General features: G+C 41.3%; 1 protein-coding gene across 1 annotated transcript; it reads left to right on the plus strand.

Annotated features, from left to right (window-relative positions):
• Positions 1–652: 652 nt before the first annotated feature.
• Positions 653–23,854, plus strand: ptp4a2b (protein tyrosine phosphatase 4A2b). Its single transcript, XM_046057876.1, has 7 exons — positions 653–808; positions 16,665–16,956; positions 17,292–17,400; positions 17,487–17,579; positions 17,668–17,798; positions 21,781–21,855; positions 22,553–23,854. Exons 2-7 carry the CDS (start codon positions 16,952–16,954, stop codon positions 22,662–22,664), a joined length of 525 nt encoding a protein of 174 aa, XP_045913832.1. The 5' UTR covers positions 653–808; positions 16,665–16,951; the 3' UTR covers positions 22,665–23,854.
• The last annotated feature ends 884 nt before the right edge of the window (positions 23,855–24,738 follow it).

Here is a 24,738-nt window from a genome sequence, read left to right on the forward strand (position 1 = left end):
TATCAGGACAATGTAGCCTACTTAATGCATTAAAAAAAAACTAGCCCACTAAATGCAGAGAATTGGCCTCTGTGACTGTTACTATTATATATAATATCATAAGATTATTATTACACATGAAATAACATAACAGCAGGATTCTGCTGTTGTAGCTGGTTGAGGTGGCGCTAATTAGAAACTTTTTTGTAGGCCTATAGGATTGCGGCAACCAACGATTATTTTCATTATGGAATGATCGGCTGATAATTTTTCTTGATAAACCAATTCATTGTTTGGTTCGTCCTGAAATTCTGAAAGTAGTGATAAAAGGCAGAGATTTGTTAAGTTTGAACCATGCTTTGCGTGAGTCTATGGTAAGTAAAAATATGACTTTGTAAAATAGCTCGTAACTAAGGCTGCCAAATAATAAAGACAAACGCGCATCAGCGTAGTTGAAAACGCTGAGAGAATGTATTCATTTGTTTCTTTTAATAGATATGGATTGCGTGTGCTCACTAGTCTACTTCTAACTTTGTGTGCGTTCTCAAAATTATAAAGCACTCGCGTGCCATAGAAAATTACAGCTTTCTCTGTTTTTAGTCATTATGTTGACTTGTCATTAATTTGGGTTGCGTTGCAGTCCATATTCCCGACAGTCCCTGAAGGTATCGACAAACGGAGGAGGCTCCTCCCCAGCAGTTCCCGACCTCCGATGAGAATTCAAGCTGCCACATTGAAGAGGAACAAAAAGGAGACCTAGCAGCGGTTTTTACACTCCCTCCACTTTCTCCGGGGTAGTCACGGGATTTCAATGTTCAGCCTGCTCTTTGTAAGTAGCTAATAATCTAACTCACTAAAACTGGCCTCTTGGAACTTGTCTCTAATTTGATCGCACACAATTGCAACACCACAGATCCGCAAGAGCCTGGTTTAAAGTTGGGTTAACTTACACATTGTTAGCTGATTAGCACAACACAAGGGAGCTAAAAGTAAGTTACGGTGTGGTTGTCTGAGTAGACGAACTAGTGTATAGCCACGTTAACGTTAGCTCGCAGAACAAACACTTAGAAGGCTACGTACACTGTTGAAAACTGTGTTAACGTGTATTGATATCAACCCTTATTGTTTTGCCAATCGGCGCTATCCACCCTGAAGTTAGTTAACGTTGACTCTAACATAGGGGCTCTTATCGTATATCTGGACTGGTTGCTAAACGTCACGGGCTGAGCTAGCCTGCTAGCTAATGTAGCTACATTAGCTTGCTGTTACGGCTAAGGGTTTTTCCTCGAATAATAATAATAAGAAAATCTCTCACTAACATTATGACAGCCAGTATCAGTTTGCGGCCAGTGGCCTTTATTTTTAATTTGAAGCACAGCACATTATGCGTCGTATAACGCCATGTTATTGCCCAAACTGAATGTTGTCCGCAATTTTATGAAAGAAGAGCTAACGTAACATTACCCATAGCTGTAAGGAGGTCTTGGTGTAACAGTAAAAGCAAGTTAGCATTTCCCCTGGACAACATCTAGCGTAACGTTGACTGTTGTCTTGGATGGCATTCACGAGAGCGCCACTCTTTAGGTGTTGAAAATATAACCAGTGGTTGTGATTTCCAGCATTTGAAGCTGTGTGGTTAACTGTGGTCTCGGCAGGCGTTGGTAGTCGTGAGAAGCTTGGCTAGAGGTAGATGGCGTCTGAGCTAGCTCCCTTCCGCCCTTTGTGAATCTTGACCCAGAGCATGGTTGACCCATTTATTTATTAAGCCATATGCCAAGCAGACACTTTAATAACAGAATATAGTTGTCGACAACACAATTATTGCTTACTGTTATGGTGTCTTGCGTGCCCGTGTTTATTGTGAAACTAACGTTACTGTCATTATTGGTAACTAGCCGGTTTGACTCAGTCAATTCAGGGTCTATAATTTAGCTTGGTTTGGTTTCCTAAAACGGAATGCACCCAACCATTTAGCCATGTGGGTTGAAGTGAAATGAGGAAATGCACTTGGGGAGGAAGTTGACTAGAGCAGCTGTGACACTAAAGGCCGCAGCACATTCCCATGCCTCTCAGTTTTCAATTTATGACCTTCCAGTGGTTTCATTCTCCCCTCTGGTAATACATTCAAGCAGGCAGCTAATACAAAATGAATAGCTACTAACACTCCTACCAACTTGGGTGGATGAGTCAATGAGTAACTGGTGTAACAGGTAAGCTAATTATACATTCCTGCTTATGAGTCACTGCAAGGTGACCTAACATGCTGGCAGAGAGAACAGAAGATGTGCTGCTTTAATGCAATCAGTTATCATAACAAACAGAGGGCATGGGGATGTATAGTGGAAGTAACAGAAGGGATTCTTGTTACAATTCTTGCAGTTTTTATGCAGATCACATCATTCTGCCACTTTGGATAATGCCGGCAACGATAACACATGTTTCATAAAAAGACTAGGGTTTCTCTTACAGAGTAGCACTGTGAGTTTATGCTCTATTCACATTTTATAGTGGAAGTAGGTCACTCATACTGGTGACCTGCTTTATATTATAGCTAATTGACACATGATGCACAGCCTAATCTAGAAATAGCATAGCTCCTCTCCACTTAGAGCACTGCCTGCAGCTAAAAGCAGGCCTATTCAGTGGGAAGCCCTTGTTCAAGTCAACTCAGACTTTCAGTACCTGTGGATCCAGTCTCTGAGTTGTTGTTGTTGTTCTTCTTCTTCTTCTACTACTACTACTACTAGTGGTGATGGAGCAGTGGAAAAGACACATACCACCAGTGTGTCCCTGAGCAAGACACTTAACCCCTAGTTGCTCCAGAGGTGTGCGACCTCTGACATATATAGCAATTGTAAGTTGCTTTGGATAAAAGCGACAGCTAAATGAATAAATGTAAGTGTAAAATTGCCTTAATTTTGCTGAATCTTTTGTCTTTGAAGGAACTTGGAACTGAAAGTTCCACTGTTAAGTAACATCATTGTATTTTAGACGTCTGTGTTTTCTGTTTGCACATTAATTTGGTGTATGTTAATGTAGACGTTTGTGGTGGTAGGCCTAAATCTACACGGATGCCTACATGATATTTTTACACCAACAAAGGGTGGTTCATTAGTCTACAGGCAGCATTTAAAAAAAAGTTGATGTGACAAGGAGGGAAGTTCTCAGCCTTGGTTACCGTAACTGTGAAAGGCGAGTCCAGTGTACAGTAACACGACGCCAACTTACAAAGGATGTTACTGGGGGAGAAGAACACCTATGCTGTAGCCTGCTGGCATTCAGCCCATCCAGCAACAGGGTGGCTGTGAGTGTTGAAAGGTAGGGTTGAAGAGGTCTGTTCCACAGTGACTGGCTTAACAGATTTGGCCAATTTAAAATCTAGTTGTGCCACTGGGTGTCTGACTGTGGAGAGGATAGAACACAAGCTTTGGTTTTACTGTGCGTTAGCTTGCTAGGATCCCTGGCTCCAGAACAGTTTTGTTGTGTTGAAATCAGCCGAAAGTAGAAAGCTAGGATTGGGTGCTCACACTTCTTTCTTCTCATTTCAAGCCATTACTTGAAAGGCTATATATATTTATGCATTAGTAGCCATGGGCACCTTGTATGTTTCTTGTGCCTCGTGTTGGTTAATGAATGGAGCCATGGTCGGCACGGTGTTCGTTTACTGTTGTTGCCACAGCGCCGGGATAAAGCAAAGGCACAGGCTCCACAGCGCTGCCAGTGTCTGACAGATTGACACCTCTTGTAGATGCTGCTGCACGGCTGCCTACTGAAACTATAGCAACAGGTAGGAATAGGATCTTCCTTTTGTTATTTGTGTTTACAACTGCCTTGTCCTGCTACAGCGGCCAGAGCTGCAGTTAGCTGGGGAAACACTGTCCTTTGCCAAAACATGCTATAGTAACGGGTGTTATTGTTATTAGAGCTGTTGTTTGTAGGCATATGTAGCTGCTCACCATTACTGATCCAGAAAGTGTTCTAGTTTTGAAACAGCCTAGAAAATGCTAGGTGGTTGCATGTAAACAAGCGCGCTGTGTTTTGCCTTTGCCTAGGCACTGTTTTGTTTCTCACTGGAGCTCAGCTTATTCTTTCTTTTTCTTTAATTATCCTATTAAACACATGAAATGTGTGACTACCTCTCACAACAACGTGTTCACTAATGTGTTCAAGGTGGCCATAATCTAAAGGATGGATGTGCTACCATACCTTGTTATCTGATAGCTGATATAAGATCATAGGGTATATTTTATGCCTCTGGTAATAAAGTTGGGATTCATTGGTTAAAAAGTTGCTGGCTCTGTGTATATGAGTCGCGTCTACTTTGAACTCTGATTCTCTTCAAGTCCTACACCACCTATTGCTTCTTCTGCTTTGCTCTGTGAATGTTTAGAGAGAGCACCGTTGCTCTTCTCTGATCTCTTCACAAGGGACACAAATATTCCCTACGGGAGCACTTGTTGCTACTGCTGAGATAATTGTTGGTATGGCGACAGGCATCCCCTGATGCTGCTGTCAGAAGGCCAACTTAGTTTCCAAATGTCAGGAGAATTGATGTCGCAGTGGGGCTCTGCACCTCTCGACAAAAATGTTAGCAGACATTTCCCTGTCTGAGTCCGATTGTTGAGTGTCGGCCTCCTGTACCGAAACTTTTTTTAGACTGCGTTGGATTTTATACCAGGCTGATTTCAGTCATAGTAAACGTGTCCTAAATTAGCTCTATTACACATTTCTAACATCTGAATAATACATGAACCCACAATCCAGACACAGATGCACACAATAATGTTTTGTTTATAAAAGTAGTTTACCCCCTCAGAAAGCGGCTGTCAGTTTTTTTTTTTTTGTTTTTTTTTTTTGCCAGAATGAAAGTAATTGGGATGTTGAATCCACACCATGTATTCTGATTGACTAATCTGTGCAGATAGTTTTGTTGGCGGCAAATTCCTTGTTAAAAGGCAGTTTTAGTACTTCATGCTTAATTAATACAAACACGTAGAAGTGTGGCTCACTGCCATGCCTGGTGTGTGTCCGTCTTGGCTGGGAGATGCCATCATGGAGCTGATTTGAGGATTGTGACATGAGAGGTGAATTTTGGGTTTGGCGGGGAAAAATAAATTGGAGTCCCTGGTCAGGTGGAATTGCAGCATCTAATCCTGACCCCGAGGTAGGCCTCCGTTTAATGTCAGCTTCTGCCAGGTGTAATTATCAGAAAACCAGCTCACAAATATATAGACAGTTACTAGCACATTAAAACACACTGGTAAAAGTGCAGATGGTAATTTCACGGTCAACACTTGTAGGCTGGTGAAAACTTTACAAGCGGTATCTTCCTCCCGTCAGATGCTGTACCTTAAACTGTGACTTCATTGCGACATCATAACCTCGGCAATTCTGAATGGATGAGTTCTAGCAGTCATTCAGTGATCCATTGAAGCGTTATAAAAATCTCCTAATGACTGCGGAGGAGCAGGTTAATGTTTAATTTGGGCCTTGACTAGGGCTGTCCCAATGAAGTTTCTTTAAAAAATAAAATAAAATTAATCGCGAATGTACACAAAGGTTCATGCTATATCAGTTCTATATATAGCATGGAATAAGTAGCTTCCTCCATATCGCAGTGCCTTCCTTCAGTTGTTGGCTTAGTGTCAGTAGCGTCTACAATTTCTAGGCTGCTATTAATACTCCTGACAAGTAATGGTATGTTCTACTATTGCGAGGTGAACGTACAGCAACTGGTCAAGTTTTCCGGAAGCTCAGCATTAGATTTAACAAATGTCCTTGACCTGATTATAATATATGGTGAGATAATTGCAGAAAAAAGTGTATGTGTGTGGGGAAAAAAAATGTGTATATAGTTAATATTTGATTTTGTCTGGCTTTAATTGAAGCGTGTTTTTGGCAGGAACACTTGTTTGTGTTTTTGTTGAGCCCGTCTCACCTCCCTTGTCAGCAGAGAATCAGTTCTCCTTTGTGTTCTCACTCTTAATCCTTATTCAAATCATAGTCAAATGTCAGCGTTATGTTTGACTTTGTTTCTCTTTCAAATGTAATTGTTCAGGCGCTGGTGTTTAATTTGGTGTAAATGTAATTAAAAGTGCAACTAGGCCACAGCGAGGACAGAACAGGCCTTTGTTTGGGTATGTTTTCCTCTTTACGTTCCAATTTCTAAGGTACTGAGCCCTGGTCTCTTTCAGTCCTTTCCAGAGACGGATCAGTCCTTGCCTTCCCCCTCCACCTCCCAAGCGCTATCAGAGGCCTTTGATCGTCACACTATTTATCTGTGCTCACTCAGAGGCTGCAAAGCGGTGTGATAAGTGGGCTTTGCCATGTGCGAGCGCGTGCGTAGGGGGACGCAAGAAGCCAGAACAACAAGTACTCTGCAGGAAGATTAGCTCCTGTCCTCCGGGAGCAGAGAGAGGTAACCTGTTGTGCTGACTAGGGAACATAATGAGGATGTCCATTTACTAAAATGTCAACAACATTTAGATGGGCAGTAAAACAGCTGCCTCCTAATCTCTTTCATCCTTCTAAACTCCTGACATTTTCAGTGAAATAAGTTGTTTTTTTTCTGAATTTATTAAGAAACGATGGACTACAAATTGTTAGACACAATAAATATGAGCTTTGTACAGCACTAAAAGCCAATAACAGCACATATAACACACTGTTAAAGTAGTGCTCACCCATGTACAACAACAGAACATACTGAGCTACTGTCGACAAAGAACACAGTAAATGAGAAGTGTATCTAATTCAAGAACAAGACACGCACAACACAGCAGCGTTTCACAGCCTCTATCATGTAGGTTTTGCTGTCACAGTTCTGACAAACCACAGAACAAAACTGCATACCATGCAGATGGCATGTTTTAAGATATAGAAGATATGTGGCAAAAATGTGAGCCTTCGAATACCAACAGTGTGAAATTGATTAGGAGGAACTGAAAATTGACTGGTTTAACACACATGTTGATCTTAATCAGGCAGCAGGATATCCCCAAAAATGTGATGAATAGATGCAGGTTTGTTGTTTCTAACTGGCAGGTGTCATTTTCTCTGTTTGAAATTGAATAAGCTGTAACAAATTGAAAGTACATTCCGTAAATTGGGCAGATACTTTCTTGGCCGAAGTCTGCTAACTGTGCTTTCTGCTAAGCGGCGTCTGCACTACAGTATCTATGTTTAACCAAATGGTTTCTAGAGAAGGGAACAACACTGCAGTGTTCACCCTTGGATAGAGTTGTAGCAGCAGAGGTGAAGCAGGTTTATTTTTTGTGTGCTAACAAAGCGCACCCTGCTTTATATCAGCATATAAAACACCAATACAACATATGTCACATGTTGCAAACGAATTTGGGTGTCTGAAATTGTACCATATTCCAAGAAATGGTTTTTAAAATTGCAGTGTTTCCCCTAGATTTCTTTGAACATGCACATTGGAATAGCTCAAAATCCCAGTGTTTTCCATAGGTTTGTGTATTTAGTAGGGGGTTTTGAATATAGGGGAAACACTGCAATGTCTGTCATTTTGATATTTCAGATGGAAGCAAGCGTACTGTCATTTTATTCATGCAGACCAACAGAGTCATGAGTCGCTTTTAGGGAAACCGCTTTTAAACTGCCAGTAAACCTAAACGCATATTAATATTTTAAGCTGGTCAGCTTAAAAGCTCTGCGTCGTTACCTCAGAGTCAAAGCTATTCTCTTGAGGGTGTTTTTATTTATAGCCGTTCATATACTTTTAACCTTAATTTTAACAAGTTGACTTTATCCATTGCTTTCTTTCGAGTTTTGTCCAAAACAAAATACTTTCAAAACGAAAAAACGTAGAAAATACGCCTTCAGTTTAGCCCTACAGCAGCGTTCTTATTTAAAGACCCATCCACACCCCAATATAGCATTCCGGTTGACAGTGGCTGCACTCATGCTAAGCCAGTACAGTTACAGTTACTGTTTGGTGTTTCTCTCCTTTTTATTGCACGCCGGTACAGACTTTCACTATTGTTTTGAACAGATCAAAAGCGTGTGAGCAAGGCCTAGGTGAGATGATGTGGTGAATCTACAGACCCTTCAAAGAGGTCTTCTGTGGCTGGAGGACTCGCAAGTTGTAGGCAGCCCTGAGGATGTTTGTGCATCTGTTGGGTTGGAGTGTTGCATTTGCGGAGGGTCATTATCTGCCCCCAACCTATTTCCAGGCTTGATCAAACAATCCACCCACATACAGGCTATAACAGGAGGGATTTTTTTTCCTTTACAAGCAAGTGCAAAAGGGAAGTCTTTATAATGAGATGCGTTTATGTATGGATGTGTCTATGTATTCTTTTTGTTTTTCTTTCACTGTTGCCATTGTGGTTTTCAACAATTCAAGATATTTGTGTTATGAATTGTCGTAATCTGACAAATCTTTTTTTAAAGGTATTTCCCAAGCACACTGTTAAATGTTTGTGGCTATATTACCACATTTGAATTTTGGACTGAGAGCACTTGCCTGTCCTACACTAAGGAGTCGTCCTGCACTGTGGTTTTCTTCTGAATCCCTTTCAAAGTCCTACCCGAGCTTGTATATGCTATGGGTCTGTCGTAATAGCCTGGTGAAAAACACAGGTTTATTATATTTCAAATCGAGACGGCCACAAGCCTGAGTCAGACTGTCTGCAAATGGTTCCACCGTGACACAGGTCAACACAGACCTGACCAGTTGACTCATGTCCCAATTATAAAGCTCTGATTAGGTGATCGGTTCAAAATGGCAGGTATCTTATTACTTTTGCTGGTATTCACAGATTATTATTATTATTATTATTATTTTTTTTTTTGCTATGCTGTTTTTGCTAGCTGGGTTCCAGAAGAGGAGTTTTTTTGTTGAGATACAGACTCTTGTGGAGATTTGAACTGAAATAAGAACTTATTGATTGGGGTTAGGGGTTGGTTTTGTATTGACCACTGACTGCACAATATACTGTGGTGAACTTGAAGTTCTTGTGTGCTTTGTGTTTCTTGTCTGCAGCACCTTTTGAAATAGCTGGTTGTGAGTGAGTGATTGTTAAGTAAGGTGTAGTGATTGTCATGTACTGATAGTCCTTTGTGCACACATGTAATGGTTTCTGTGTTAATATATTGAATGACAACAATTATTCACATTAATGCCAAAATAACCCGAATGTTATTCAGTCAGTTAGCGTGTTCATTTCACAAGTGGTAGCTAAAAGTTCTGAGGGGGGGGAAACGTGGCAGGCAGTAAAAAAAAGTTAATTTCAGACCCTGACGCCAACCCCGGGATAACCTCATGGCATGTGCTGTTCTCAGAAAAGTGTTCAGTTGAAGTATACCAGGTCTTCCCTGATCCACGACCACATTCTGAGAAACCCATAGGCAGGGATGTTATAAGAACTCCATCAACAAAGCACAGGGCCACACATAATCTACTGACTTGAAGTATCATTTTCAGGCGGAGGCTCCTGTTTGCAAACTCCAGGAGTGTGCAGCTCATGGGAGGCTCAGCAACAGTTTAGGATCTGTCGGAGTTCAGCTTTGCATATAAGCCTCCATCTCTCAATGCTGTCTTGTCCCGGCATGCCTGGGGATTTTAGTGCCTTGCTTGTTACATTAGATAAACTGGTGAGGCTCAAAAGAAGGATTAGAAGCTTAACTATTGTCGCTTATGGTAGTTTTGTGTGTTTGTGTTTGGTTTCTTGCTTGCCTGTCTGTTTTTCTTTGTGTGTTTTCGTCTTTAGCGAGCATGACGTTAATTATCTTATCTTGTGACCTGCTAAGGGCATCGAATGTTACATTAAGTGCACATTCAGACTTCTCAGACCCAAATACTTGAGCTGACCTGAACCTGAAAACGTTTCATTTAAATATTGTTGCTTAGGTCCAGCTGGCATGCAAAAAGAGATGTAAACCAGTCACGCCTGTGTGGCCTTCCATAATGCAGCTGCACCTTCGCGCTAGACTAATTTCTTGTTGTTCTGAACCTTGCAGGTTTTCACCCAACATATGTTTTGTCCTGTGGTCTTACCGCATGGTGTCAGACTGTCAAAGTAATCTCACTGTTGTGATCAAAGGGGTTTCCTAATACCACCACAGTATTAACACAGCACAGTTTAATGCTGTGTCCGTACTGTGAGACACATGACTGCGGTGTGACACTTTAAATTAATCATAGTTAGCTTTCAGTGTGTGCAGCGGTTTTCCTTCACGTTTGAAAATGGACTCCAGCGAAGCTCGCTGTGGGTGACCCCCATACCAGTGTTTTGAGATGGACCAGAAACTGCTTGACTGGCCCACACCCAAGTTTGACACCAAGTTTCACACCAAATGTACCTGCGAAAATGCTCTATGGGTCTAGTCTCCAGTTGGGGGCAGTGTGCGAGAAAAAAAAAACCGCCCTAAAAGTGGCCATATGTGTGTCAGTAGGACCGTCTTGTATAGAGTTGGCCTCCACTCAAGTTTTCACTGTCACTGAGATCTCCCAACCAGCTGTTGCTTTTTCTGCTCGTGTCCCAGCACTGAGTTAACATGAATGAATAGCGGCCGATGCGAGCACACAGTTAGGTTGAGGACGGCTCCGATTTGAGGTGAGATCCTCCCACCCGGCCTATCAACAGCATTGACGTCACTGCAAGGAACCAGCTGGGCCATTGGGCAGGTGTGATACTCTTGTTTTATCTCAGCCATAGTCGCTGCAAAGTCTTGGCTTGACTTTTATTTTTTTTTTGGCTGTCTGTCTCACTTGTTTAATTTTGCATATCCATTGTTATGTCCTCTTGATGATTTTTCTTCACATCTTACCGGCTTTCTTCGTGTTACTATTCCTTTCTCTCCGTCCTCCTTGACATTTCCAGGCATATCACTTATCTGGTATTTGGCCACAGGAATGAAGACATGCCTCTGTGACACTTGGCCGCATTTCCCACTGAGTCATCGTTTCTGTATGTTTGTTTGCGACTGTCAGTGGGTTTCCCCCGATTCTCCTGTGAGATTTGGGGGTCAATGCTAGCAATATCAGATAGTTGAAAGGCGTATATAATACTTCCCTGTCACCTTGTGTTTATGCATGCATGTATTTGTGTTTACGAATGTGTGTAGTCTGAATAAGACACAGAAAGGAGAAGCAAGCAGGTGGCGATGTGGGGCAAGGGTGTCGGAGTTTCTTGTTGCATCCATGCTGCTCTCACTCCCCCTCCCCCCACTGTACATCCTGCCATGGATGACAGGCGCTCCCCCTGCTCCTTGGCTCGCCTCCCGCACAGCAAAGGAGTCCTCCAGCTGCTTCAAGGCAGTACAGTCTTGCCCAGTCTGGCTCCAGACAAAACATCAGCGAGACTCGGGCACAGCCTCAGCTCACCAGACAGGGTTGCGTGTAATACTAACATCTTTCACAGGGGGGGAAGGAAAATGGATTCAGACATTCCACATTTTGCATCAAAGTTTGATGTTTTGCCACCATGCCCAACAATCGGTATCGTCCATGTCCAGACATTAGGTGTCATGTATTTGTCTTCCTAATTTTAGAAAATCCCCGTCGCCTTTGTGGCAAATGTATTGCCCCAGCCAGCTTGTAACTATCTACACTATGCACACAGTGTATGTATATGGTAGTGGTGTTGCAAGAGTGATGAAGATTGGCTCTCTGACGGCTATCAGGTGTAAACAAGAGCTGCCCATGGCCATAGCTGTGCCATTATGGAGTCCCAAGGCACTAACATCCTTAACAATGGGAAAGGCTTTCAATTAGCACTCCCACTGTAGCAGTTTACTGTCTCCGTGCACTTCAGCTGTGGTAACTTAACACCTTCCGCTGGCGGTGTTCCAGTCTGTTGTTGATGTTGTGAACTTATTAAACCATATAGTCTGCCACTGTATAAACATGATAATTAATAGCTGCCTCATCTCTTAGACTTAGACAGACTGATGAATCCTAAAAAGACAAGTTAGCCTTTGCGGGATACCCATGTCCTAATTCCCATTCTTCTGCGACTTAAATACCTGTTTAGGTTTGCGTGTCCTTTTCCGTTCTGAGATATCGTGGTCCTTATCAGCTAGTACTGCTATCTCCCCGCTGTCTCACACTTCCCATCTTACTGACTCTCTCCTTCTGTTCTTCCTCATGTAGGACATATCTGGGAATGGCCAGCTGATTTGGGAAGTTGTTCTTGTCAACTCTGTCAGTCTCTCTCCTTCCCCTGCTCTTGCAGCGCTACTTTAACAGTACAAAACGTGATGTTGAACAGGGCACCAAGGGAAATTTCTTTGGGCCGCTGCCTTTACTCCGTGACCTTTCTCCCAGTTCAGTATACATACGTGTACATAGAGACACATGCACAAAAGGCCAGATGTAACACAAATATACTTGAACAGGAGTACATCAATGTTTCTTTGACATGTGTTTAGTTTAGATGTAGCTGCCACAGCTGGGTAATTGATCCCACCTAGGCATGCACCGATCTGACTTTTTCAGTCCTGATACAATACCTGGGCTTTGGGTATCAGCCGATAAGATACCATTGTAAAATGAATAAGCTGTATTCCTCACTGAGAGGAAGAGACTTGGAATCCTTATTTTATGTCTTGGGCAACATCAGTCTTGAGGTCCGCGTAACAGTAACGCTGATTGTTTAGAGGTCTGTTGATAGCAGGCTGTCATTTCACGAGCTACAGATATGTATTTGATAGAAGCAGAACAGCAGAAGAAGGATGAATGCACAAGAAGTTCTGGCAGTGACATGAGTGAGGGAGAATCAGATGGGGGAGAGATAATGACCGGCATGAGTGTGTAAGTCACTGTCTGTGTGTGCGTGAGAGGGAGCACTCTTGTTTCTTTATTCTAACAGCGTATGCTAACTAAAAGCAAATTATTATTACCAAAACTGTTTTTAACTTTGTTACTGCCGGGCTAGTAGACCCAAGCGCAGGACTGAGAGAGGGAGGGGACTGGAGTTAAAATGCAGAATGTTGTGACATTCTGTGTTGTGCAGCTGTTCCAAAATAATCAATACGGTGACTGTAGAGCTGAAATACTTAGTTGAATAATAACAGTCTTGATAATCGTTTAAGCAAATCAAAAAAGCCAAACATTTTGGGGCTTCAGCTTCTCAAATGTGAATGTTTGGTGGGTTTCTGAGTCTTCTGTAATATTAAATGGACTCTCTTTGGGTTATGGACTGAAAAATGTCAACTTTAGGACCAACTGATTAATCTATAAAATAGGCAGATTATTCTGCAATGAAAGTAATCATTAGTTGCAGCCGTAAATGATGTAAGGATGATCTGGCATACATTGTTTAAGTTAAAACAAAAAAGTAGGGCCATATGTCCCATTCATGTTTGACCGAGCTGAAGGCTGCTGACTTGTTCTCGGTCTACAGTTTTCAAGGCTTTTGTATTCACTGCTTCTTGCTTCCTGTGTGGTTAAACATGCTTTTGCTTCTACAAACAAATTTGGTGTGTGTGTGTGTGTGTGTATGTATTTGTTTTATTCTTCCTGCATCTGCGCAGTGTGTTAACTGCAGAGCCGGTTTGCAAATTTCAGGGTGATTTGCATGCGTTCTCAAGTCGCCTGCCTGATGTTACCACAGTTTACTCACTTCTCTATTGAAAAGCTCACTCAACAGTTAATGTGAGAATGGCAACCAATATACCGGTAGTTAGCTTTGTAGTTTGTCTCGTACACAGCGCAATGCAGCGCAATAGTAATGTTTATTAAAGACTGCTCATGCTTCCCGTCTAGCCTAGACACAGTATGTGTGTACCAGAATTAACTTTGAAATGGTGTTTTGGTCTGCCGTTTTTTGCCTCTTGGTAAACCTACTATTGGCAGCATTTAAAACGCAGACTGTATGAAGTCACTTTGTGCATCTGGGCTACCATCCACAATCAAGTTCCTTTTCATCTTTTTAGCATAAGCTGTCATTGTGGTGTCCTTGGCGTGTCTGCTGGTTCCTTTTGTTCCTCAGTGCGTCCTCCCTGTTTCACTCTCCCATAACAGTCTGCCCTCCTTTCCACAGTCAGGTTCCACAGGTGAAGCCAGCCCTCTCGCCCCCTTGTCCACTCTTTTCATTTCTGAAGGATTAGAAGCAAACAGGCCTTTAAAGTCTGGTTAACCGTTTCTGAGCTTCAGCTGTCTGCATACAGCATGGCACATTGTGTTCAGTACTGATCAGAGGTGATAATTAAAGGCGTCACAGAGGATCTCAGCCCTCACACTAGAAAGAAAAAAATAATAATAATCAAGGCTCTTTTGAGTGCCCTTGTGGCTGCTGCCATGTATAGAAGATTGAGGGGAGGAAATAAATTAATAGAGGGGGTCGGGCTGATGCATCCCTTTTTTTTGTCAGTGGCTCTGTGGTTGGCAGTTAACTAAGAGGATAAGTGACAGTGGGGTAGTGGGTGGAAGCAAGAGAATAAGAGATGGTGTGGCCTTGGCTTGCAAAAGATTATGTCTCTTTTTTTTTTTCTTTTTTTTTTAGCTGTACAAGAAATCAAGCAGGTCGGGTTGAGAGACAATATAAAAATGTTATATACCATCTTAAGAATTAAATTAACAATCCTCAGTAAATTGTGACTAAATGAAATGGGAATGGAGAAAAAGTGTACAGAGTCGGTCTCAAGAAGGTGAAATGAGGGAGCGTGGGACTGAAACGTTGGATCTGTTTGAAGCTTTGCCCACCCGGCAATCCTCACCTTGTGACTATTGCCTCTGACACGGTGCTGAAGTTCAAGCCCTTTCTCTCCCTTTCCCTCCCACTATTTTGTGTACGCAGTCGTCGTAGTGATAGCCAGCTCTCGTCATCCACTTTTCCTCTACTCTCGCGCCCCCCCCCCCCACCCCCCCACACACACCTCGCTCCTGGGTTGCTCTGAGACGGTTCCAGCCAGTTTGTGGCGGCTTGGCTCAGAGTGTCAAGGACTTGGCATGCTTAGTTACAGACCAGACATTACCTGTTCCGCCCTCCATACTGTGCATATTATTAGTTTCCATTTTGGTGACAGATGGTGATGTAATCCAAAGGTGTAGTCGGTTCACAGCAGACTCATAACTAACGCTGGAAGGTAGATACGGCCATGAAGGGTACCCTCTTTGAGTTTCTAGACACTTTAATGTTGCACATGCAGAAAGATTAAATTTCCCAAGTACAGAGGTCTAATAACATTTAACTGTCTTCTCGCATTATGACTACAGCACCGAGCATGCTGCGGATTATGTTTCAGTTAATCAAGAAGACAGGTTGCCAAAAGGATTGCGTTAAATCTTTGACTGATTGCAATGTAACCTTTTGCCATTATTGTCTATACTTTGAACTCTTGGCTTGTATTAGTTTGTAATAGGTTTATTTGTGTAGCACTTGTCAATACATGTAACAAAGTGCTTTAGATTAGATTAAACTTTGTCATTAGTCAGAGTATGGGTACAGAGGGGGGGCTCCGGTGTTGTCGGAGAATTACTAAGCTTGTCTATTAAACACGAGAGGCGTCACTTGGTTTTATTTTTGTTGGCCATCTTTTGAACCTCAAACTGAGTATTTTTTAAAGGTTTTTGATTAGAGATGGACTCCTAGATTTGAACTGAGATAAGGACCTTAATTGGTGGTTGAACTGTGGGTTTCGTATTGAGTGCTTACTGTTTCGTATTGCGCGCTTACTGTATAATACAGTTCACACTGGTAAACTTAGTTTTTATTGTGGTCTTATGGTAGTCCTACCTGATGATGTTATATCATATTATTTAATGCCCTGACTTGACTCTCAAATTATCTTTCTCATATTATAGTAACTTGATAATTCTTCTTCACCACTGCTCATAATAATAATTCATGCAATTAAAGCATCACCTAATTTGATCATAACACAGGCCTGTCCTACAAGAAAGAACAGTGTATGTTTAATCTATCTGTTGGTCATACTAACAAATCATACACTGATTTATTGCTTGTCTGTTTTGAATAATACAGAAGGTAAAGAGCTTAAAAATGTATTTTTAAAAATTAATTTTATTAAATCGCAATGTTGGTTAAAAAAAATATTATACGATTATTTTCCCAAATCGTTCAGCCCTAAACTAAACATTATATTTGCAGACAATGTCACCAAGAGAGGGATGGAGAATGAAATGGGACCCAGAGTTGAACCCTGGGGAACACCATAGAGTGTGTTCATGGGGGATGAAACTGAGCTGGCCCTGGTCACAGAGAAATATCTCTAAACAGGATGTAATTGTGCTTAGCATTGTTGCAAATGTGCCTTGTTTTTACATTAATAGAATCATATGAAATAATCCAGTTGCCCATTGTACTGCGCCTCTACAAAAACTGATCGCAGGTGGACACTGGAAGTAAGAGGGCATATTAACCAGGCAACAACCAAGATTTCTTTCCTTTATTTTCCAACGCACAGAATTAATGTAAATGAACTACTGCTGATTACATTTATCAGCGACCGCTGTCATATAAAGCCAGTAAGATCAATGGCTGAACCTTGCCTGCTTTGGCTTGTTAAGACACAGGTTATTATTTAATTAAAATAATGGCGCTTACAATTTGGAAATTGCACTCTTTATAATTGCAATTTCAATATAAAAACATCGTCATTCAGGCGTAGGTCTGTTTGTGTGTGGGTGTGTGTGAGAGACAGCATCAAAATCATTATCACGTAACCTCACTCTCGTCTTTCTCCTCTCTTGGCAGGGTTTCTGTGTTGACTTGAGCCGTACCTATATGGCGTGTGTGAGCGGAGAATTTTGCCAGGCACAGCACCTCACCTCTGTGGAGAAGTGAATCGGCCGCCCCCCGAGGGACTACGCTACCCAGAAACCCCCCTGACTGCCAGCACAGTAGGAACTGCTGACTCTTCCAAAGGCCCTCTGGGATATTGCGTAGTCCTTGGCCCGACTGCCCTGCCCTGTCCCAACCAATACGAAAACCTTTGCTTTCCACTTTCTCCTTGAACAGCCATTCACAAACAGCTCTCCTGAATGGGGTAAACTGATTGGATGACTCCTGGATAGTCTCTCCATCTTTTCTTTTTCTTTTTATTCTTCTACATTTTTTAATTTTTTTGGTTTTGTATTAATTCATTTTTTTACATCCCGGAGTACTGTGGACTAGTTTATCCTTTTTGTTACCCTTCTCTGTGTACATCATCCCATAGTTGCACACCTGTTATCCTCCTGACCCATCCTTCTCCACGTGTTGTCATTTTTATTTATTCTACCCTTTCCTGAACACATAAATCTCCTAGCAGTCTTTTGCTGACTTCTGAGCCAAAAGTCGCTTTTGTTTTGTAAGAGTATTGTATTGTAATTGTTTTTTAAGCCGTCTCGCCAACATGAACCGCCCCGCTGCAGTCGAGATTGCCTACGAGTGCATGAGGTTCCTCATCACCCACAACCCCACCAATGCCACGCTCAACAAGTTCACAGAGGTATGCCTGAATGGGTCAGTGTTGATCTCTGTTTGCGACTGCTTGCAAGTCTTGTGTCTAAAATCCTCTCTTTTGATGTCTGCCAGGAGCTGAAAAAGTTTGATGTGAACACACTGGTGAGAGTTTGTGATGCCACCTATGATAAGGCTCCCGTAGAGAAGGAGGGAATACAGGTCTTGGTAAGAGTTGACACACACAGCCTTTCTTATTGTATGTTTATCCTTTCCAACTCCCACACATACTCTGTTATTCTTTTGTCTCCTCTAGGACTGGCCCTTCGATGATGGCGCCCCGCCTCCCACCCAGATTGTGGACGACTGGCTCAAGCTGCTCAACAACAAGTTTCGAGAGGAGCCTGGCTGCTGCGTCGCTGTGCACTGTGTTGCAGGGCTTGGTCGGTGAGTGGCTAGCTGGATTGCTTTTGTCTAAAGATGTGCCAAAAACTCAAGAGGCAGCTCTGGATTGTTCTGTGGTGAACTTTTTGAACGGCCTCTGGTCTAAAACCCTCACTGCTACGTGTTAAGTTGATTTCTTTTTTTTTTTAAATCAGACTAATTAAATATGCTATGTACAATGTAGCCATATTTCATTTATGTTATACTTTGAGTTTAGAAACACCAATTTGAATGCAGCAACATAAATTATCAGCTTCTTAGCATTAGACAGTCGCCAGTGTTTCCTGGTGTAATACCCTCTTTTGACTTAATCTCCATTTTCTGTTTCCCCTTCCTGTTTGTATTATCTGTTTAGTGTGATGTCGCTGCCTGTGTGCTTAGACCAGGGTCCATTTAATCTCCCCTGCATCAAAGTGACTCCATAGAGATGAAGCATTGGTTAATTAAATGTTGCAAGTGTCTAAATAAGTCTTGTTTTTCTTGCCTTCCTCTCAAACACCCCCCACCTCATCCCCACAGCCTAGCTTGTCTGGGTGTGAAACTGAATGTGGTGCTCTGTCCCTGTTCTTCTATGTCGCCTTAATCTGGCGATTAATTCAGCACCTTAAATGGCTGTCCACCTGTCATTAGTGACAGCAGTCTGTTGCTGTAGCCTCCGCAGAGTTGAACAGGAAAGGCAATTAAATTTGCATGTGAAATGTGTTGGTCATGAGGCTGCACAGGCGATGCGCTGATATGCACAGTCATATTTCACAGACCAATGTGACAGTAAATTACAGACAAGTTCAGCTGAATAACAACACGAGTGTGAAAACAAAGAAGCAGAAGCACATGACATGGGCGAGCTAGTGTGAAAATGTCTTTCCTGACCACAAACGCACAATAAGCCAATTGGTTCTCAATGGCTTCAAGCATTCTGCATTGCTGTGGCATTCCAGAGGTTGTACTGGCTTGACTGTACTTGATTGGCATTTTCTGAATCTCTTCATCTTCCCTTTGCTGTGTTTACTGCAGTCATCTGGATTTTACCGTAGCTTCACGGTCTGATCTGCTTTTTGCCAGCTAACATTCAACACAAGGTCCCATATTATGCTCATTTTCAGATTCATGGTTTAGTTTTGGGTGTCTTTATAACACATTCTTTTTCTCATATTGCTGCAGCTCCTCTATTGACTCTCTGTCTGAACACAGGGTTTCCGTGGGGTCTTTAAAAGTCTCCAAGTCTAAAATTTCAAAATCAAAATTTAAGCCTTAAATAGTCTTAAACTTGCTGAAGTATTGTGTTCTAGGTCTCAAATAATTTTAAACAGGACTTAATTTTCCAACATGCATGTAACGCTACCTCTATAGCTCATTGAAATGCTCCCGCAGCAGAATGTTTTTTTTTCCTCCCGTGGTGTTGTAGTGGTCTTTCGCTTGTCCAAATCTATCCAAATATAATTCGCTGTATTATGACTACAAAGATCAACATGCAGCTTTCGTGTTATTGCTGCGAATCTCTTTTGGATTGTACCACAGATATAAAACGGATTTATTCTTCAGCTGTGTGGAAGTGCAACCTTACCGACTCTTGCCTGAAAGAAATAGAATGTAGGGCTTGGTTAAGAGCAGTTTCTAGCAATGTATTTGAAGCCTACTGTCGCTGCTTAGTGAATGAGCGCCGCTATTAAAATTTCACGCGATCGTTAATGATTTTCAGTAAGCTACGGTAACACTCAACACAGGGGTATCTCCCTCTCATTCTTCAAAGGACGAGTTAATGTGAGGGAGAGAGCGGCAGAAAGTGATGGTGAGAGTTAGCCGAGGATAAGATCAGCATTAAGTTGTCAGGTTACAGTATACATACTGTACATCTTGATAGTAAAATTACATTAAAAAAGAACGGTGGTGACTAAAGCAAATTAGAGATGCAAACTAACGTTAGTCCTTTTTAAGTTAATGAGGAGAGGATTCTTTTGGATTTTAATGTACAAATGAAATGCTTGTAATTATACAGAAGGGAGGAGGTTCTCATGTTGCCCAGTATTTAGCCTATGTTAATTTCTACAAATGTAGAGCAGGAATTATGACACAAAAGGCAAACATGAACAGTCATATCTGTAATATTTCTGAGGTCATATTAACAGTGTTTTCCTGCCATTATAAGGTGGTGAGGCTCAAAACGGCTTGGTGCTGCGCCATGAATGTGAAAATCATTGTGGAGAGCATCAAATTAACCAAATGACTTTTCCCAGATCTAATAATTATACTTCAAACCCAGTAGACTTCTTTAGCAAGTTTAGCTTTTGGGGGTGGAGTTTATTCAAAGTCTGCTCTAGATTTTCCAACAAAATTATGTGGAATTATGTGGCATATTTCTTTATTGAAAAACATAAACTTTTTATTGGGAGATGACCACCAGACCCCCCAACACAAAAATACCATCTTAATTTTTTACATTATACTTCCCTGTGAAAGCATATTTTAATCCCCAGAACATTATTTTTATTATCTGTAAATGTACCTGCTTTGCACCTGCCTCGACTTCTCCTCTCCCTGCCCTCACACACACACCTTTACCTCTGGTCTCTCACTGCAAACACACTGGCTTTCCCTGTCTCTCTCTCCTGCCTGCTCTCCTGAGTTTCTCCATCAGCAGTAGGTTATGTTTCATAAAATCGCTGAAAAGACACACAACTTCTTTTTTTTTTCTCTTCTGGATTTTTCCACCGGTGATCCATTTTCCCCTCAGCAGGTGCACCACATGCCAGCTTGTTAGTTACATAGCCTATCAATGTCATCGTCCATCCCAGTGTTTCATTCAAGACATAATGTTACGCCGATTTTGTAGACATCCCCCAACCCTAATTTGAATACTCTGCAAATAATTTTGTGACAGCATTTCCTCTGTTTCTTTTTTTTTTTTAAAGTGATATATGTCTTTAATTTCATTCATAATGGTCTTTAAAAGGTCTTAGTCTTAAATTTGACTAGATGGAACCTGCAGAAACCCTGGAACACTCGTTTTAGCTCAAATCTCTTTCAGCTGATTTTGGTAAAACTGGAAAATATTTTCTGGTTATTTTAGATGCAAACTGTTGCTAACTGTAGCTGCCGTTAGCTATTTAGCTCAGTTAACTGTGCAGCTTGCCGTGCTATTAGCTGACTCCCTCCGGATTGGGAACTCGGAGCTGTCTCGGGAGAGCCAGTCTGAGCTCCCAGTCCAGGCAGAGACGGCTAATAATGGTAGCTGCAATTAGCAGTAGTTAGCTTTACTTGTTGCTAAAGTAACCCATATCTGTCCATTTGGAAACTCCATAAATCACAGAGTTGAGGCAGACCAGACAGAGGACATTGTTTAAAGGCACAGTTATCCAGGCTGTGTGCATTTCTGAGTGGATTAAGCATTTTGATTCTTTCATAGTATTTATATAGCACCTAGACATACTTTGTAATCCACAAAGACATTTAAATCTCTTTCTACAATATAGGACCATAATATGCCTTATTGTTGTTTGTGCTTTCTTGAACAATATTCTCAGCCCTCCTTCCACACTATCACACTGTTTTTCTTCTTCTCATTTTCTCCTTCCTTTCTCACATACTATCCCTTGTGAATTTTGTGTGAGTGAGAAGCCACTCAAGGAAATGCTCTGTCAGCACTGGGATTTGACCCGTCAAGTGGTCTAGAAAGTTTTTATATTTATTTATTTTTCTCATCTGGTGAGAAAGGAGATGGTTGTCTTTCTGTAACTTATCACAGTCTTGTGTGTGTATTTGAGGTTCAGGGTGTGAGCACAGTGCCCCAGCAGGGCAACAGTGAACTTGTGCCCCCCTGTCGATTTCCCAGGCCTGTTTCCCAGGTTTAAATCCCCTCCCTTACACTCCACCATATTACTATGGAACCATGTGAACCATGGCATTTAATCTTCTGTTCTCCTTCTCTCCTTCTTTTATTCTCTCACTCTCTCCTCGAACTGGTCCACTGGATTTCTTTACTTCACAGAGCTCCAGTCTTGGTGGCCTTAGCCCTCATTGAGAGTGGAATGAAGTATGAGGATGCTGTGCAGTTCATAAGGCAGTAAGTACCCTCCCTAATTTTGTGCTTTACTGTTTTCTTACAGATTGAGTCTTCATCACTGAATGGTGTTTTTTATTTAAACAGAAACAGATGGTAAATTAGTCATGCCTTCTTGTTTCTTTGGTTTGTTGATGATAACTTGTGAATTTTGACATATGTCTTGTCTATAATCTTCAAAACATTGGGAATTGGTCTTAATCTGGTACTGCCACTAGAAACAAAGCTGTACCCTGCAAGATGTCCAGTGTTTAGGAATAGTTCAACATTTTGGAAAATACATAGTTATTCGCCTCCTGGCTGGCTGAGAGACAGGGAAGTTACTGCTCCCCATGCTTTTTGTACAGATTAATCAAACAATATATAACATGTTAACTGTTGCACTTCAGAGGTGCTGGCAGGTGTATTGTGTTGCCTTTGGACAGAGCCAGGCTAGCTATTTCCCTCTGCTGCCAGTTTTTTGTTTTAAGATAAGCTAACCGACTGATAACTGTTGCCCCATATTTAAAAGACTGATTCAAGGGTGGTATTGATCTTCTCACCCAACTGCCAGAAAGCAAATGAGTGTATTTCCTAAAATGTTGAACTTTTAGTTTGATCATTACTTTGATGACCATAGTGTTCACTATAGTGTGCTCTTTGCTCTCCTTCATGAATATAATTTTCTTCCTCCTTGTTTTTCCCCCTCTGCTTTTCGTAGGAAGAGACGTGGAGCCTTCAACTCCAAACAGCTTCTTTACCTCGAGAAATACAGACCCAAAATGCGTCTGCGGTTCAAGGATACCAACGGCCACAACTGCTGTGTGCAGTAAGGCTGCCTGTTAGTGCATCTTTCTTATGCGCATCTTGTGGGGAATCTTCCAACGGGAGATATAAAAAAACAACAAAAAAAGAGTGCTATCAGTAATTATTGTGATGATTTGTTAACACTGAGTCATGGTTAATTGATCAGCAAGCAAGCGAGTGATCGAATGAATGAATGAATGAATCCAGATCTGGGATCCACCAGCCGAACCAATGAATGGAAGGTCAAAGCACACAGAGAGGCCCGCCTCCCGGTTATACTGTTCAGCCACGGGCCAGAATTCTTTCAACTTGAGTCCATCCTGTTTCCTTTCTTTTTTCTTTTTTTTTTCTTTTCAGTTGTAATCATGGGATAGCATTTTTCATTTTGTGAATTTTTATTTTTACACAAACAATGGTGATGAGAAGATGTAATGTTAAATGATATTCAGATTTTTATTTCCACTAATTGTTGATATTATGATTAGGCCAGAATAATGTACCTTTTTAAAAAAAAAAAAACTTTTTAAACTATGAACACACATTGTGACTGTCCATTTCGGTATTGGGGTGTTTTTATTTAATTTTTTTTTTTTTCTTTTTTGCACAAAAGAACTCAAACTCACCTGAAAATGCAGTAATGTTTTACCCTTCACTTGCTTAAAGTTACTTTCAGTTTAGGGGTTCACTGAGTTTGAATATGTCTGCAATATTTATTCACAAGTTATGATATGTGTGGCAGTTATGAGTTTGGCAGGGTCAAGGACACTTTGTTATCCAATAGATTGTTGGTTTTTTTTTTTTATCCTTTGAGAGCCATGTCTTCTTTTTTTTTTTATCATGTTGGAGTGCAATATCAGTCCACCTCAGATAAGCCCACCAAACCCTGCCGAGCATCCTACACACACACACACACACACACACACACACACACACACACACACACGCACGCATTTCAGACACTCAAATAAACAGGAAAAAAAAACGTAACTCCTAAAACAGGTACTTCTCCTGCTTTGATTCATTCTCCTAAATGGGGCTACTATAGGACTTCCCCAAATATGCATATTTAAACTTGTATACACAGAGCCTAAGATCGATTCTGAAAGACAATGTGGAGAAGAATGAAAATGGTCAGTTTTTTATCATTGTACCCATTTTGAAAACATCCCCAATTCGTATTGGTTCTTTAAAGATAAATAAATTGAAATAAAAATAATACATGTCTCTTTATTGCCTCCTCACTTGCTTTGAAAGTTTGTATCTTGGATAAGTTAGTTTTATGGATTGCATTTCTAAAGTGGCTGGTGGAATTGGCGTTGACACTTAAGGCAAAAACATCGCTGGTTATATATTCCTGGATATAAAGGTTGTTATAAATGTTTTTGTTGGGTCATCCTGTTTTTTAAATCAAGATTCCTAATTCAGTAAAGTCAGTTAAGAGCAGAAGTTTGTATTACCAGACTTTACAACAAAATGCCATCAGACAGTGTGTGTGCTCATTAGGCATGTCAGTCAAAGACTGTCCTACACCTCCTTTCCCCAGTAGGGAGTGACTCAGCACCACGTGGAAGGCACAGGACACCCTGGTACTGAGAAATGACTCACAACCAGAACTGGTAATCACGACTCGAGCCAATACCTGAAATAAATTGAAAGTGCCCCCTCTGCTGGCCAAATCCTGTCATGGCTGATGTATTGAAGTAAGTCAGGAAATGTTGACAGTGCATACTGAAATGTGTCAATAAGGTACCATAAGCAGCATAAAGTAGAAACTAATATCAAGGACATTGGAGATTCAGTTCATTTATTAAGTCACTAATCCACCCATTTAGAGTAAGACAGCATTGGGATTGTTATATTAGTTATTGTCAGTGCCTACAATAATGCAGCGGGACCACAAACAAATAAGCTTGTGTTTCCAATTCATGGCCTGCTTTGAATAATATGAATTTAATCCACACTGATTTAAATCTAACTCCATTGTTCCAGTTGGGAAGCTGTATTCATTGTCGTGCGATAGACTGAATAATATAAGGTGGTGCCTGTGCAAGAAACAGACTGGTTAATTGCAAATATCCTTAAATTTGCCATCTTACAGAC

Source organism: Micropterus dolomieu, linkage group LG09 (genome assembly GCF_021292245.1).
Source record: "Micropterus dolomieu isolate WLL.071019.BEF.003 ecotype Adirondacks linkage group LG09, ASM2129224v1, whole genome shotgun sequence".
In the NCBI taxonomy this organism is placed as follows: Eukaryota; Metazoa; Chordata; class Actinopteri; order Centrarchiformes; family Centrarchidae; genus Micropterus; species Micropterus dolomieu.